Source organism: Mya arenaria, chromosome 1 (assembly GCF_026914265.1).
Source record: "Mya arenaria isolate MELC-2E11 chromosome 1, ASM2691426v1".
NCBI classification, from domain to species: domain Eukaryota; kingdom Metazoa; phylum Mollusca; class Bivalvia; order Myida; family Myidae; genus Mya; species Mya arenaria.
The window spans coordinates 25,039,927-25,057,580 of NC_069122.1; the positions used below are offsets into that span (position 1 = coordinate 25,039,927).

Consider the following 17,654-nt stretch of genomic DNA (forward strand, 5'->3'; position numbering starts at 1 on the left):
TGAGCAAACAATGTCAGTCTTGCTTCGTCAATACTATCAGTGGCGCTAGAACTATCACACAGTGACTATGAACTGTTCATGAATATTATGATCCTTTTTGTCAATTGTTGACGAGTTTTATAAAAACAGTAGAAGCATACATTCTATGTTTGTCATGCACTCTATTTCCCTTGTCAGCAAGATGCAGAAATGACATCACATTCAATAAAAAGATTGGAAAAATAGAAGGCCGTTGGATTTCTAGGTCAATTGACACACTTATATCATGTATGGAACCTCATGTATTATTCTAGACCAAATGCATACCACAGCTTTTCTGCATCAAGAAGCTGTAGAGTTGGTATGACATTGACCGCAATGACAAATGTGTAGCTGGCTTTAATCATAATGGTTTTGTAACCGTCTGCTGCTGTGTGTTTTGCATTCAAGAAGATTCATGTATCTGCTTCCTCTTGAAATGTATAAAAGTTTTATATAATTTTGTTTCTCTATAAAAGCAAATGTACTGTTTCAACCCAAATGCATTATGATAAAACTATATATATTCAGTCATTTTTTGTAGTAAGAATAATTTCTTTCAGTCGGGATTGGCAGCCATCTTGAAAATGGCTGACATTTTGAAAAAAGATGGCTAATGGGTTTTTCCAAACAAGTAACCTAATTGAAATACTAATGCAAATTCTGATGATTGTATCACAAACCAAAATCATAAAGATAGAACTGTTTGGTCAACTTTTGTATTAAGAATAATTTCTTTCAATCGGGATTGGTGGCCATTTTAGACCTGGCCGCCATTTTGAAAGAAAAAAATGGCTTACTGGTTTTTTTCAAACAAGTAAGCTAATAGGAATACTTATGCAAATTTTGATGGTTGTATCACAAACCAAAATCATTTAGATAGAACTGTTTGGTCAACTTTTGTATTAGAATAATTTCTTTCAATTGGGATTGGCGGCCATCTTGAAAATTGCCGCCAATTTGATAAAAAAGATGGCTAACTGTTTTTTTCCAAACAAGTAACTTAATAGGAATTCTTATGCAAATTTTGATGATTGTATCACAAACCAAAATCATTAAACTAGAACTGTTTGGTCAACTTTTGTATTGAAAATATATTTTTACAATCGGGATTGGCAGCCATATTGAAAACGGCCGCCATTTTTAAAAAATAGATGGCTAACGTTTTTTTTCCGAACAAGTAACCTTATAGGAATATCTATGCAAATTTTGAACGATTTTTCTTACTATTGACTTAATCTGCCGGCTATGATGACGGTGGTGTGCCTAATCAAATGCTGATCTGTGACAGACTAGGAGACAGCGACATTGACCAATAAAATACTTTTAGGGCATTACTTTGTGATAAGGCCAAATAAAAAAATAGGTCCGTTTAAGGTTATATAAAACTGTCCTGCCATTATGTCAGACAGATGGTTGCTTCTTAATATATTGAAACATGTAGCTGATTGATGTTAATATATTACTCTATAGCACGTTCACAATAACCTGACAGTGCCATTTTCCCAACTTCATTTAAATCCTATCTAGCCGGTATCCAGGCTCTGTCAGGTCAATGTGAACAAACTATATTAAAATGGCTGTTGTTTGTGCTAACTTTAATCATTTTCTGGTAAAATGTGAGTGTAGAATTTTAATATATTTTAATATGTCAGTTGATATGTGGGTTGTCTGACTGTTGTAACATTTCTCTCTTTTTTTATACAAACATTTCTTGTTTTAAAATGTTTCAGAATTTTCTTGCATTTATTTCTCTGCTAAAAAGAATCATTTGCATTTTTTGCAAGCTTCGTATAAGTGTAACAGATTATAAAACTCTTTTAGATAGTCTTTCATTGAGAAATAGATTTGTATGCTAAACTATTGATATGATATATTGTCACCTTGGCGCTATAACTCGTTAACTGCATATGAGTTATTGTGCCAAGGTGACAATATTAGAGTTGGATTTCTGATTGTATTTAGTTTGTGCTTGTGTGGCAGGTATATTTCAAATGTTGCACTATAGGTACATTTCAATTGTTGCACTATATTTTCTTGTCAGATACAAATGTGTCAGATACTGACTTTCTGATCGATATGTCGAACTTAAGTGTGCAGTTTTGGCAATAAAACCTGCATGTTACTTGTTCTTCTAACCTGAACCCCCAGGTCCTCTTGACAGCATTGAGGTTTCATTGGCTGATGGCTTATATGGTAAATTTGCTGTCCAACTTTCCATGCAATTATGTTACAGGCAGGTTAGCATACTACAGAGGGTGATTGAAAACCAAAGGGTGCATAAAGAAAAGTAAACCCGTTCCTGGAAAGTCTTTAATAATAGCAGAGTTGTGTACCATAACTTAGTTGACATCCAACCATCATTGTCAAAGTATTTAACCTGACCTATAAAGAACGTTTCCTTTGAAGCATGGAACATGTTTAAAAACTGCTGATAAACCTGAAAATTGATGTCTTTAATTAAATACTACTTTAATTGTTACAGTCTGAGTCAACTGAAATCAATATATCAAAAATAAAAATAAAAATAAAAATCCAACCTACCTACCCTATTTTTTTGGGCAGCGTTACCTGAAACACACCTATTTTTTTATTAGGCCTAAACAACTAACTGAAAAGCCAGACGGGCGCAAGAAGGCGGGAAAAAAATATGACAGGGCGGGTAAAAAAGGGGGCAACAGGCTGTGTTCAAAAAAGGGCAGTGCAGGCCGCCCTACCATTCCGCATTAGCTAAAACACTATTATTAGTGTTTTGTTTTTAAGAGATTTTCAAAATATAGAAGCATTAAATAGTCACCCACTGAAATTGACAACTGTCTAACAAACAGAACTGTTGTCTGTCAGTGCAATTTGAAAATGATGGCAGACCTTTTTTCTTTCCGATTTTCTCCGCCATAAATGCCTAGACAATTAATATGAAAAATTTAGCTAATAAATGTTATTGTGTTTATTCATATACTGTTAGAAATCATTTATACTGAACATTTGGAATGAAAAGATTGAAGAGTCCGGACAAGAGCTTATACGGTCAGGACAAGTATTGTTTCTATCTACCTGCCCAACTGGAGTGGTAAGTTGATGTAGAGCCCTGGTCCCAGCATTTTTTTAAATGGCCCTTACTTTTCAAGATTGAGATTGGGTCCCATGTTTTCAAATTCTATGCAGAACTCTGGGTGTATATACTCACTACATTTGGACCATTTATCTGCTTCTTCCTGCGATTTAAAATATTCTTAAAATAGCCCACTTGTATAATACTTTCCATTTTAACATAACATTTCACTCCAACATGTTGGGCAGTCAGATTGTTTTTCTGACTATCATAGACTACAGGTAAGGTCCAACGTGGCTTCTGAAGACATATATCGTCCAAGTATAATGCATACCTACCTTACTCTGAACTGTAGAGTCAGGCAGTTTCTGAGTGGCAAGACAGAAGAGTGCCCTCTGTGTACAGGTCTTGTCTGATGTGCGGGGAACAGCCATACACAGCGCCTTCAAGATGTGGCTGCAATCCTCCTGGTCTAGCACTCTAAAAACAAGGTACAGTGATGAAATAAGCACAAGCATACCAGCCATGCAATGAGTAGTTGATGTCTCCCCTTTACAGAATCATGAAGAAATGTTAACATAAAAAAGAAAGCTATCAAACTAAAAATGTGTTCACAGGCCATTATTCCTTCAATAGTCGATAAATGTGCATTAAAATAACAAGTTGCAAAACTAAACATTTGGGGCATAAAATGGCAAAACCAAACTTTCCACCAAGAAATGTACCTACATACTATATTTTTATACTAGTTTATTTTGAACTATCAACATTAAGTAAAACCTTCTTTTCTCTATATTTTGCCTATACATAACTAGAGATGCTCTGGACAAGGAAAATTGCAACAAACAGACCAACCAAACGCAAGACCGACCGACAAACTACAGGGTGACTAAAAAAACACCTTCAAACTTCTTTGGCAAAGTTTCATAATAACCTATGACGTAGACATGAGACATGGGTCTTGCACAGGACAGGTTTTTTCAAGATCAGGACATACATGACAAAGTTACAGCTCAGACACAAAAAAGGTCTTGCTTAGCTGATGAGGCTTGAATCAATAATGCCTGATGTGTAATGAAACACAGATTGCATTTAAAAGTATACGAGTCCTGTGTGTGCTGACAAGGAATTGTTCTAGTTCTAGCACTGGTGTTATACAACAAGAGACGTTTGTTAAACATTATGCCCCCCTGAAAGCCATGTTGTCAGAATTATTTGGACAATTGAATGAAATATGCATGGACCTCCAAGTCAAGTTTAAGTGCCATGGGTACAGGCATTGTCAAGTTATCACACAAACAAGTTTTTTGCGTTCAAGGTAACTGTGACCTTGACCTTTGACCCGCTGACCCCTTAAATTAAAAGAGGTCATCTTCAGGTCAAGTCAAGTTTGAGGGCCATGGGTGCAGGAATTGTCAAGTTATTACTCAAACAACATTTTCCCATTCAAGGTCACTGTAACATTGCCCTTTGACCCAATGACTCCTAAAATGAATAGGGGTCATCTACTGGTCAGACTCAGCCTTCATATCAAGTTTGATGATCATAGGTGCAGGCTTTGTTGAGATATCAGTGGGAGAAGCTTTGTTAACTTTTTTGTGTTAAAGGTCACTGTGACCTTGACCTTTGAACCAATAAAACTCAAAATCAACAGGGGTCATCTACTGGTCAGGCCCAAGCTTTATGTCGAGTTTGATGACCATAGGTCGAGGAATTGTCGAGTTTGCCATCAAGGTCACTGCAACCTTGACCTTTGACCTGGTAACTCCCAAAATAAATAGGGGTCATCTACTGGCCAGGTCCAACATACAAGTCAAGTTTGAGGGCCATGGGTGCAGGCATTGTCGAGTTATCACTCGGACAACCTTTTATCATCCAAGGTTAATGTGACCTTCACCTTTGGCCCGATGACCCCAAAAATCAATAGGGGTCATCTACTGGTGATACCCAACCTCCAAGTCAAGATTGAGGGCCATGGGTGCAGGCATTGTCAAATTACCAAACAGACAACCTTTTATCATTCAAGGTCACTGTGACCTTGACCTTTGACCTGATGACCCCTTGAATCAAAAGGGGTCATCTTCTGGCCAGGCCCAGCCTTCATGTCAACTTTGATGAACACAGGTCTGGGCATTTTCGTTTTATCACTTGGACAAGCTTTAAAATCCTTTTACCATTTAAGGTCACTGTGACCTTGACCTTTGACCCGATGGCCCGAAAATCATCAGGGGTCATCTTTTGGTCAGGCCCTATCTTCATGTCAAGTTTGATGACCATACGTCCAGGAATTGTTGAGTTATCACTTGGACATGCTTTGGTCTACCGACTGACTGACAGACAGACTGACCGACATGTGCAAAGCAATATACCACTCTTCTTCGAGCATAATTAGTTATTGGTAATTTTGAGCTTTACTGACTATCGAAAAGTCCCGAAATTTTATTGCTGAAATTTGGTGTTCAAATTTCACATGGCTGGACATCAAATTTGACTGATGTGCCGGTGTGTTTACCCAACTTATATTTATAAAATGAAACATGAATGAATGACTGATAGATATATGCAATTTAAATCATAAAAATAGATCCCAGAATAATTCACAACAGTTATGAATTGCAAAGTTCATATTGCTTTCTTCAGTTTATAATAATAAAAATAATAATAATAACAATAAGAAGAAATAATAATAATAAAAGAAATAATAATAATAATAATGAAAGAAATAATAATAATAATAATAATAATAATAATAATAATAATAATAATAATAATAATAATGAAGTAACTTATAGTAACTGTTAGTAGTAGTAGTAGTAGTTGTTGTAATATTATTAGTAGTAGTTGTTGTTATAGAAGATATTGTAGTAGTGGTAGTTGAAGTAGTGAGTGGTATTAGGTGTAGTAGGAGTAGGAGTAGCAGTATTTTTATTTACTTTAAATTTTAACATAGCATAGGAAAAGTCATAAATTACTTCCTATTTTACACTTTTTTTGTACTTTGTTCCATTTTCAAACATTTTTTTTATATCTTTGCAGATTGATGACTTCACAGAGACACCAGGGCCAAACTTCCCCGATGACTTTGATGTGGACCACGCAACACCTCTTGACTATTTCTGGCTTGTATTCCCAATCCAGCTCATCACCCTGATTGTCCAGCACACCAACGCCTACGCCCAGTGGGTCCAGGCCAGGGATGGTTTTGACTCCTTCTGGCATGAGACTTCGGAGGCTGAGATGAGGGCATTTCTGGCCATCAACGTCCTGATGGGCATCCAGCAGCTGCCAGAGATATCTATGTACTGGTCATCGAATCCCTTCATTGGCAACCCAGGCATCATAGGAACAATGACATGCAACCGTTTCCAGAAACTAGCCCAGTACTTCCATGTTTCTGACAGGGCCTCTGAACCAAGGCGCGGTGACCCTGGATATGACCGCCTGTTCAAGGTCCGTGGAGTTATGACATCTGTTATGGACTGTTTCAAACGTGCATATACATTATCTAAAGAAGTTGCTGTGGATGAGGCAATGATAAAGTACTCTGGCAGACTGTCTTTTCGGCAATACATGCCTAATAAACCCATTAAACGTGGAGTAAAAGTGTGGATGCTGTGTGACAGCCGAAGTGCATACTTATGGAACTTTGATTTGTACCTTGGCCGCCAGGACAGGACTCATCATGGCCTGGGTCATGATGTGGTTATGAACTTAACTCAGGGAGTGCAGAATTCTAAACGCCATATACATTTTGACAATTTCTTTACGGGATTAACACTCTTGGAAAGCTTGTTAGGAAACGGATTGTACAGTTGTGGGACAGTTAGAGTGAATCGTATTGGTTTTCCGAAAGATCTGAAGAAGCCAAGGGATGTTCGGCAGCGGGGGGAGTTCAAGGTGCTTCAAAAGGATGCTGTGGTGGCAACCGTATGGAAAGACAAACGTCTCGTCTATCACCTATCCACGTTGAGCCAGCCTGCAGACATACGAGATGCCAGGAGACGCGTTTTAGGCAACCACCTAGAACTTCAACAGCCACACACTGTTTATGCTTATAATAAATTTATGGGTGGAGTGGACCTACATGACCAATTCTGGGCGAATTATAACATTGGACGCTGTGGTAAAAAGTGGTGGCGCTACATATTTTGGTTTATTCTAAATTGTTGCATTGTGAACGCTGGAATATTGTATCAGCAAGCCGCAACCAGGCGAACGAAGACAGGCGAACCTCAACTTCAGAGAAGAGCTTCTCATGGACTTAATCGGAGGATATTCGAAGAAGCATCGTGCTGTTGTAGAGCAGTTGTAACCCCCTCGTGTGGCTGATGGGAATCAGGGATTACATGTTAATGTCCGTTTGCCTGGGGGAAAGACAACATGCAAATATCACAGTCGTTTTTTGAAGACCACTAACACTCCTCGAGTTGTGTATGGCTGTGCTGTTTGTTTAGTGCATTTGTGTAAGGAATGCCACATGCCCTATCATGAGGCAGTGCGTGCACAGAGGGCTCCTGCCAGGCCATGAACTATTGAATTGAAACAGTATACATAAAAGTGTATTATAGGTTTAAAAATTGAATTAGTTCAATTTTCTTTTTAAAATACTCATCTTTAAAATCATGTTTGTTAAGTTTTGTATATTACTGTGTATAAATAAGTTTATAACATTGAATAAATTGAAATTAAGTTCACATGTTTTTTTACTTTGTTTTAAATATATGTTTTATGCGGAAATAATGGGACTAGAAAGTAAAAAATTATACCACTGAATTATTTTTTTTATTCTCTACAAACTTTGTATTTATAAATAATAGATAAAACCTTGAGAAATACTAGAAAAATGAATTAAAAGTGCACAGGGGGCAATTTTAGTGGCTTATAAAATGAAATGAACGATAATTTCTCAACTTTTCACAAGCATTTATGTTTGATGGTAAATATAATGAACAAATAATTTAGACATGAGAAAATAAGTTGTATCAATAGATTGGAAATTTAATTCTCTACAAACTTTACATTGACCACTAAAAGATCAAATGAAAAGAAACACTAGAAAAGTTTGTTTGAAATGCATGAGGGTCAATTTTCCAATAATTTCCAATAAATCCATATGCAGTAGGGGTACTGATAGAGACACCTTATCTATTGGCTTCTGGTTATCAATGTACTGATAAGCCATGCACTGGCTGGCCTAATATGGCTTGGTTTACATGAGGTAAAGGGTTAAAGATATACTTACATGACCATGTTCTCAGAGTTAAGACAGATGATGAGAGACTGTACAGCTTCAAACAGTGCTTCAGTGGAGTCTGTAGTCTGAATATCGCTAGCTGCCGCTTCAATAAAGGCCTTCACAGTCTGTCTATCCGGATCTGTATAAGCTGTCTCCTTGAAATGCCTGTGTTTTTAACAAACTAAAATTATGGCAACATTCTCACATCATCATACCTTCCTAACCTATTGTTTTCCTACAAAAAAAAAAAAAAAATATTTCAAAATTATCAAAGAAATCAAATCTTCAGCTGTGCCCATGTGAAAAGAGTGTTGAAATCATTCTGGGTCTAGCACATACATTTTTTACACTATTCAAGACAGAACTGCTTTGGCCTATATTCTTTCAAGCCAATGACTTGGGTATTGATCAGTGCTTTTAAACCCTTGTTTGGGAGGACTGGTTTCACTGGAGAACAATTTGCTTTCCTCATCTTAAAAGTTACAGTATAAAGTTGGCCAGTTTCATTATCTAAAATCTTTCAAAGACAAATAAGTTGCAAATTTTTACCCAGGGATGCTAACTGTAAATTGTAAATAACAAGAAGGTCATGATGGCCCTAAATCGCTCACCTGAATATGTTTTTTTTTTCACTACAGTAGCTTCAAAAATAAGAAAGTAGGTCAAAAGTACACAATCAAGTAATCCATGCAAAGCATTGATATTTGTTTTCAAAACTGTACATCTGGCCCAAATTTTATCAAGGTAGCTTTAACAAGAGATGTTTGTGAAACATTATGCCCCCTGAGCGCCAAGTTGCCAGAAATATTTGGACAATTGAATGAAATATGCATGGACTGAAATGACAGCTGATTTGTCATTGGATGCATATGAGGCAGGTCATCTACTGGTCATACCTAATCTTCATGTCAAGTTTGATGACCATAGGTCCGGGAATTGTTGAGTTATCACTCGGACAAGCTTTGGTCTTCCAACAGACCGACCGACATGTGCAAAGCAATTATATAACCCCTCTGCTTCGAAGGGGGGCATAATTAAACTAGATGTTCACTGAAAACTGATACTTCAACTCATGCATTTAGTGACATATAAATTTCTACTGTCTACTATATAAGAAAATAAAATATGGACAATCAGAAAACCTTTTTTCAGCTTACAGTCACACTGACCTTGACCTTTGACCCACTGACCTCAAAATCAATAGGGTTCATCTGCTGGTCATGACCAATAAGCCTACCTAGTATGAGGTCCCTGGGTCAAAGCGTTCTCAAGTTATTGATCGGAAACCGTTTTTCATGTTAAGGTCACACTGACCTTGACCTTTGACCCACTGACCTCAAAATCAATAGGGTTCATCTGCTGGTCATGACCAATACACCTACCAAGTATGAGGTTCCTGGGTCAAAGCGTTCTCAAGTTATTGATCGGAAACCGTTTTTCATGTAAAGGTCACACTGACCTTGACCTTTGACCCACTGACCTCAAAATCAATAGGGTTCATCTGCTGGTGATGACCAATACACATACCAAGTATGAGGTTCCTGGGTCAAAGCGTTCTCAAGTTATTGATCGGAAACCGTTTTTCATGTAAAGGTCACACTGACCTTGACCTTTGACCCACTGACCTCAAAATCAATAGGGTTCATCTGCTGGTCATGACCAATACACCTACCAAGTATGAGGTTCCTGGGTCAAAGCGTTCTCAAGTTATTGATCGGAAACCGTTTTTCATGTAAAGGTCACACTGACCTTGACCTTTGACCCACTGACCTCAAAATCAATAGGGTTCATCTGCTGGTGATGACCAATACACATACCAAGTATGAGGTTCCTGGGTCAAAGCGTTCTCAAGTTATTGATCGGAAACCGTTTTTCATGTAAAGGTCACACTGACCTTGACCTTTGACCCACTGACCTCAAAATCAATAGGGTTCATCTGCTGGTCATGACCAATACACATACCAAGTATGAGGTCCCTCGGTCAAAGCGTTCTCAAGTTATTGATCGGAAACCATTTGGTATTCCTACCGACCGACCGACAGACCGACCGACCGACCGACCGACCGACCGACCGACCGACATGTGCAAAACAATATACCCCACTTTTTTCAAAAGGGGGCATAAAAATAAACAAAAGGGCCATGATGGAAACGCTCACCTAAACAAAGGGCCACAACTCTGTGATAAAGAATTAATAAAAATGTTGCAATTTAAACACATATTTACTGATGACGATGCCTTGTTTAATATTTATAAAGGGGCATGCAATGAAGCTACCTGTAAAGTTTCATTGAATTTGACCTGGTAGTTTCAGAGATTTTTTTTAAAGCAAAACAGAAAATTGGCTAGATTATTGTTGTTGCTGATCAATCGCGACCCCTTGTTGTATTTTTGTACAAGGTTACCCAAGGAAGCTTCCTGTAAAGTTTCATTGAATTTGAACTGGTCGTTTTAGAGGAGATGTTTTTTTACAGCAAAACAAGAAGTTGGCCATTTTGTTGTTGTTGTTGTTGATCAATCATGACCACTTGTTTTGTTTTTTTGTAGAGGGTCACCCAAGAAAGCTTCATGTAAAGTTTCATGGAATTTGGAGTGGTAGTTTTAGAGGAGATGTTTTTTTAAAGCAAAATAGGAAGTTGGCCATTTTGTTGTTGTTGCTGTTGTTGTTGTTGTTGTTTATCAATTGTGACCTCTTGTTGAATTTTTGTAGAGGGTCACCCAAGAAAGCTTCATGTAAAGTTTCATGGAATTTGGAGTGGTAGTTTTAGAGGAGATGTTTTTTTAAAGCAAAATAGGAAGTTGGCCATTTTGTTGTTGTTGCTGTTGTTGTTGATCAATCGTGACCCCTTGTTGTATTTTTGTAGAGGGTTGCCCAAGGAAGCTTCCTGTAAAGGCTCATTGAATATGGACTGGTAGTTTCAGAGGTAATGTTTTCTAAACCAAACAGGAGGTCCGCCATTTTGTTGTTGTTGTTGTTAAACAATTGTGACCCCTTGTTGTTTTTTTGTAGAGGGACACCCAAGGAAGCTTCCTGTGAAGTTTCGTTAAATTTTGCCAGATAGTTTCAGAGAAGATGTTTTTTTTAAGCAATTGTTGACCGACGGATAGACTGACTGATGGACGGACGACGGACAAAGACCAATCACAAGAGCTCACCTGCACTCGCGCTCTGGTGAGCTAAAAATAGGTCAAAAATTCGCAGTCAAGGTCATCTGAGGACAACAATGTTATTACACATGGTCCAAAGGTCACAGTCAGCGTCATCACACCACAAAATGCACATTTATGTACAAAATTGCGAACATAGTCCAAATTTCTTTACTGAATCTTCAATTCAAAAGCCTTCAAGCTATTCAAAATAATTAAGAACAAAGATACCTCAGACATACAAAAATTAATATTTAATACTCAACCTCCAACATACACTTCATAAATTTCTACACTATATATTTATTACCGTATTGTACTGTGTATAGGACACACTTTTACATACCAAATAACACACCAAATATCTTAGCTCTTGGCATCATGGTTTTTGTCAAAAAGATTTTTGAAGTTTTCCCAACCAGAGTTCTACATGGAATTCATTTCATAGGAGAAGTTGATGTTATAAGCAACTGTTGACACCGGACTACAGACACTGGACTGATTACACATGCTCACCTTCAGCAATTCCTTTGCTGGTGAGTTAGAGAGTGAAATAAGAATGGTGGTTAAGGGGGCCGCATGCGGGTGAAGCCCTCCAGAAGCCACCAATTTTTAATAGTAATGAAAAGCCTAGGTTCTTTTTTGTGTGTCTTTTCTTAACTTGAAGCATTTTCATTATTAAATACTGTTTTTGAATCAAATCAACCTTATCATTATGTTTTAATTGCTCACATATCATCTTTCACGACCTTTTTTGTGGGTTGCTCAGAGCAAACTGATGCCACACATAAATATAATTTGTATCTTTCTCTCAAACTGAAATGCTTAAATGTTTTAAATCAGAATCTGATCTAACATTGAAAAACAACTCTTACGTAACTATATTGTGTTTTAACATACATACAAGAAATTAACTTTGACACAGTCATGTCTGCATTGAACATCAAAGCATTCAAATAATAACTACAGGTCAAAGATTGAATTTGACATCAGTTTACAGCACATACATATATATATTAAAACATCATCATGCATAACTGACAAAAGGATCATTCTAATTACAAGGAAATATTGTTAAATACCGATAAGAAGTCATTTTTAAACTAGAACATTTAATATGCAAAATAAACTGAAACCAAGCGAAGGAGCATTGTAATCAACAAAACTTCTGAACATGTTTACAGTTATGTGTATAAAAAGATAGTATCTAGTACATTAATCTGAATATTTCAACATCAAAACAATTTCTACAAGCATGAATAGTAAGTTGTTCAACAGGAAAAGTCATTCATAACATTCATATAAAACAACCTGAAAATAAGCTATTTTCCATCACTTAGTTTTCCGCATCTTCACATGTTCTGAAGACTTTCATTCATCACACATTTTCTTGACTTTGCTACTGCAGTGTGCACATGACTGTCATAGTATCCTTGCCTTAGCTCCTGCAGTGTGAACATGACTGTCAAAGTGTCCTTGCCTTGATGCTGCAGTGTGAACATGACTGTCAATGTGTCCTTGCATCTGATGTTGCAGTGTGAACATGACTGTCAAAGTGTCCTTGCCTTTGATCATGCAGTGTGAACATGACTGTCAAAGTGTCCTTGCCTTTGCTGCTGCAGTTTGAACACAACTGTCAGTGTCCTTGCCTTTGCTGCTGCAGTTTGAACATGACTGTCATTGTGTCCTTGCCTTTGCTGCTGCAGTGTGAACATGACTGTCAATGTGTCCTTGCCTTTGATGCTGCAGTGTGAACATGACTGTCAAAGTGTCCTTGCCTTTGATGCTGCAGTGTGAACATGACTGTCAATGTGTCCTTGCCTTTGATGCTGCAGTGTGAACATGACTGTCAAAGTGTCCATGCCTTTGCTGCAGTAGTGTGAACATGACTGTCATTGTGTCCTTGCCTTTGATCATGCAGTGCAAACATTTCTGTCATAGTGTCTTTGCCTTTGCTGCTGCAGTGTAAACATGACTGTCAAAGTGTCCTTGCCTTGATGCTGCAGTGTGAACATGACTGTCATAGTGTCCTTGCCTTTGCTGCTGCAGTATAAACATGACTGTCAAAGTGCCCTTGCCTTTGCTGCTGCAGTGTGTAGACTGTAAAAGTATCCTTGCCTTTGCTGCTGTAGTGTGAACATCACTGTCAAAATGTTCTTGCCTTTGCTGCTGCAGTGTGAACATGACTGTCATAGTGTCCTTGCCTTTGCTGCTGCAGTGTGAACATTACTGTCATAGTGTCCTTGCCTTTGCTGCTGCAGTGTGAACATGACTGTCATAGTGACCTAGCTATTGCTGATGCAGTGTGAACATGACTGTCAAAGTGTCCTTGCCTTTGCTGCTGCAGTATGAACATGACTGTCAATGTGTCCTTACATCTGCTGCTGCAGTGTGAACATGACTCTCAATGTGTCCTTGCATTTGCTGCTGTAGTGTGAACATAACTGTCAAAGTGTCCTTGCCTTTGCTGCTGCAGTGCGAACATGACTGTAATTGTGTCCTTGCCTTTGCAGCTGCAGTGTGAACATGACTGTCAATATGTCCTTGCCTTTGCTGCTGCAGTGTGATCATGACTGTCAATATGTCCTTGCCTTTGCAGCTGCAGTGTGATCATGACTGTCAATATGTCCTTGCCTTTGCTGCTGCAGTGTGAACATGACTGTCAATATGTCCTTGCCTTTGCAGCTGCATTGTGATCATGACTGTCAATATGTCCTTGCCTTTGCAGCTGCAGTGTGATCATGACTGTCAATATGTCCTTGCCTTTGCTGCTGCAGTGTGAACATGACTGTCAATATGTCATTGCCTTTGCTGCTGCAGTGTGATCATGACTGTCAATATGTCCTTGCCTTTGCTGCTGCAGTGTGAACATGACGGTCAATATGTCCTTCCCTTTGCTGCTGCAGTGTGAACATGACTGTCAATGTGTCCTTGCCTTTGCTGCTGCAGTGTGAACATGACTGTCAATATGTCCTTGCCTTTGCTGCTGCAGTGTGATCATGACTCTCAATGTGTCCTTGCATTTGCTGCTGCAGTGTGAACATGACTGTCATTGTGTCCTTCCATTTGCTGCTGTAGTGTGAACATCACTTTCAGTGTCCTTGCCTCTGATGCTGCAGTGTGAACATGACTGTCAGTCCTTGCCTTTTCTGCTGCAGTGTGAACATGACTGTCAAAGTGTCCTTGCCTTAGCTGCTGCAGTGTGTAGACTGTCAAAGTATCCTTGCCTTTGCTGCTGAAGTGTGAACATGACTGTCAAAGTCTCCTTGCCTTAGCTGCTGCAGTTTGAACATGACTGTCAAAGTGTCCTTTCCTTCATGCTGCAGTGTGAACATGGCTGTCAAATGTGTCCTTGCCTTTGCTGCTGCACTGTGAACATGACTGTCAAAGTGTCCTTTCCTTCATGCTGCTGTATGAACATGACTGTCATAGTGTCCTTGCCTAAGCTCCTGCAGTGTGAACATGACTGTCAAAGTGTCCTTGTATCTGATGCTGCAGTGTGAACATGCCCGTCAATGTGTCATTGCCTTTGCTGCTGCAGTGTGAACATGACTGTAATAGTGTCCTTGCCTTAGCTGCTGCAGTGTGAACATGACTGTCAAAGTGTCCATGCCGTGATGCTAAAGTGTGAACATGTCTGTCATAGTGTTCTTGCCTTAGCTGCTGCAATTTGAACATGACTGTCATTGTGTTCATGCCTTTGCTGCTGCAGTGTGAACATGACTGTCAAAGTGTCCTTGCCTTAGCTGCTGCAGTTTGAACATGACTGTCATTGTGTTCATGCCTTTGCTGCTGCAGTGTGAACATGACTGTCAAAGTGTCCTTGCCTTAGCTCCTGCAGTGTGAACATGACTGTCAAAGTGTCCTTGCCTTGATGCTGCAGTGTGAACATGCCCGTGAATGTGTCCTTGCCTTTGCTGCTGCAGTGTGAACATGACTGTCATAGTGTCCTTGCCTTTGCTGCTGAAGTGTGAACATGACTGTCAAAGTGTCCATGCCTTAGCTGCTGCAGTGTGAACATGACAGTCAATGTATCCTTGCCTCTGATTCTGCAGTGTAAACATAACTGTCAAAGTGTCCTTGCCTTTGCTGCTACAGTGTGAACATGACTGTCAAAGTGTCCTTGCCTCTGATGCTGCATGAACATGACTGTCATAGTGTCCTTACCTTTGCTGCTGCAGTGTGAACATGATTGCCATTGTGTCCTTGCATTTGCTGCTGTAGTGTGAAAATGACTGTCATAGTGTCCTTGCCTTTGCTGCTACAGTGTGAACATGATTGTCATTGTGTCCTTGCATTTGCTGCTGTAGTGTGAACATGATTGCCATTGTGTCCTTGCATTTGCTGCTGTAGTGTGAAAATGACTGTCATAGTGTCCTTGCCTTTGCTGCTGCAGTGTGAACATGATTGTCAATGTGTACTAGCCTCTGATGCAGCACTGTGAACATAACTGTCAAAGTGTCCTTGCCTCTGATGTTGCAGTGTGAACATGACTGTCAAAGTGTCCATGCCTTTGCTGCTGCAGTGTGAACGTGACTATCAAAGTGTCCTTGTATCTGATGCTGCAGTGTGAACATGACTGTCATGTCCTTGCCTTTGATGCTGCAGTGTGAACATGACTGTCAATGTGTCCTTGCCTTTGATGCTGCAGTGTGAACATGACTGTCAATGTGTCCTTGCCTTTGATGCTGCAGTGTGAACATGACTGTCAATGTGTCCTTGCCTTTGATGCTGCAGTGTGAACATGACTGTCATAGTGTCCTTGCCTTTGATGCTGCAGTGTGAACATGACTGTCAAAGTGTCCTTGCCTTGATGCTGCAGTGTGAACATAGCTGTCAATGTGTCCTTGTATCTGATGCTGCAGTGTGAACACGACTTTCAAAGTGTCCTTGCCTTTGCTGATGCAGTGTGAACATGACTGTCAAAGTGTCCTTGCCTTTGCTGCTGCAGTGTGTAGACTGTCAAAGTGTCATTGCCTTTGCTGCTGCAGTGTGAACATGACTGTCAGTGTCCTTGCCTCTGATGTTGCAGTGTGAACATGACTGTCAAAGTGTCCATGCCTTTGCTGCTGCAGTGTGAACATGACTATCAAAGTGTCCTTGTATCTGATGCTGCAGTGTGAACATGACTGTCATGTCCTTGCCTTGATGCTGCAGGGTGAACATGGCTGTCAATGTGTCCTTGTATCTGATGCTGCAGTGTGAACATATGACTGTCAAAGAGTCCTTGACTTTGCTGCTGCAGTGGAAACATGACTGTCATTGTGTCCTTGCCTTTGATCATGCAGTGTAAACATGTCTGTCAAAGTGTCCTTGCCTCTGATGCTGCAGTGTGAACATAACTGTCAGAGTGTCCTTGCCTTTGCTGCTGCAGAGTGAACATGACTGTCAATGTGTCCTTGCCTCTGATGCTGCAGTGTGAACATGACTGTCAGTCCTTGCCTTTTCTGCTGCAGTGTGAACATGACTGTCAATGTGTCCTTGCCTTAGCTGCTGCAGTGTGTAGACTGTCAAAGTATCCTTGCCTTTGCTGCTGAAGTGTGAACATGACTGTCAAAGTCTCCTTGCCTTAGCTGCTGCAGTTTGAACATGACTGTCAAAGTGTCCTTGCCTTGATGCTGCAGTGTGAACATGGCTGTCAAATGTGTCCTTGCCTTTGATGCTGCAGTGTGAACATGACAGTCATAGTGTCCTTGCCTTAGCAGCTGCAGTGTGAACATGACTGTCAAAGTGTCCTTGTATCTGATGCTGCAGTGTGAACATGCCCGTGAATGTGTCCTTGCCTTTGCTGCTGCAGTGTGAACATGACTGTCATAGTGTCCTTGCCTTAGCTGCTGCAGTGTGAACATGACTGTCAAAGTGTCCTTGCCTTTGCTGCTGCAGTGTGAACATGACTGTTATAGTGTCCTTGCCTTTGCTGCTGTACAAATATGACTCTCAATGTGTCCTTGCATTTGCTGCTGTAGTGTGAACATAACTGTCAAAGTGTCCTTGCCTCTGATGCTGCAGTGTGAAAATAACTGTCAAAGTGTCCTTGCCTTAGCTGTTGCAGTGTGAACATGACAGTCATAGTGTCCTTGCCTTAGCTGCTGCAGTGTGAACATGACTGTCAATGTGTCCTTGCCTTTGCTGCTGCAGTGTGAACATGACTGTCATAGTGTCCTTGCCTTAGCTGTGCAGTGTGAACATGACTGTCAAAGT

At 39.6% G+C, this 17,654-nt stretch overlaps 1 protein-coding gene across 2 annotated transcripts in view; it reads right to left on the bottom strand.

Moving 5' to 3' along the window:
* Positions 1–17,654, bottom strand: part of LOC128229427 (telomere-associated protein RIF1-like) — a 238,016-nt gene that overhangs the window by 198,276 nt on the left and 22,086 nt on the right. For both annotated transcript variants that reach the window (XM_052941345.1, XM_052941344.1), the window contains exons 3-4: positions 8,313–8,471; positions 3,405–3,550 (exon numbers count right to left, since the gene is read on the bottom strand). In XM_052941345.1, the coding sequence (XP_052797305.1) occupies positions 3,405–3,550; positions 8,313–8,471 (305 nt within the window). The remainder of the gene's footprint in view (positions 1–3,404; positions 3,551–8,312; positions 8,472–17,654) is intronic.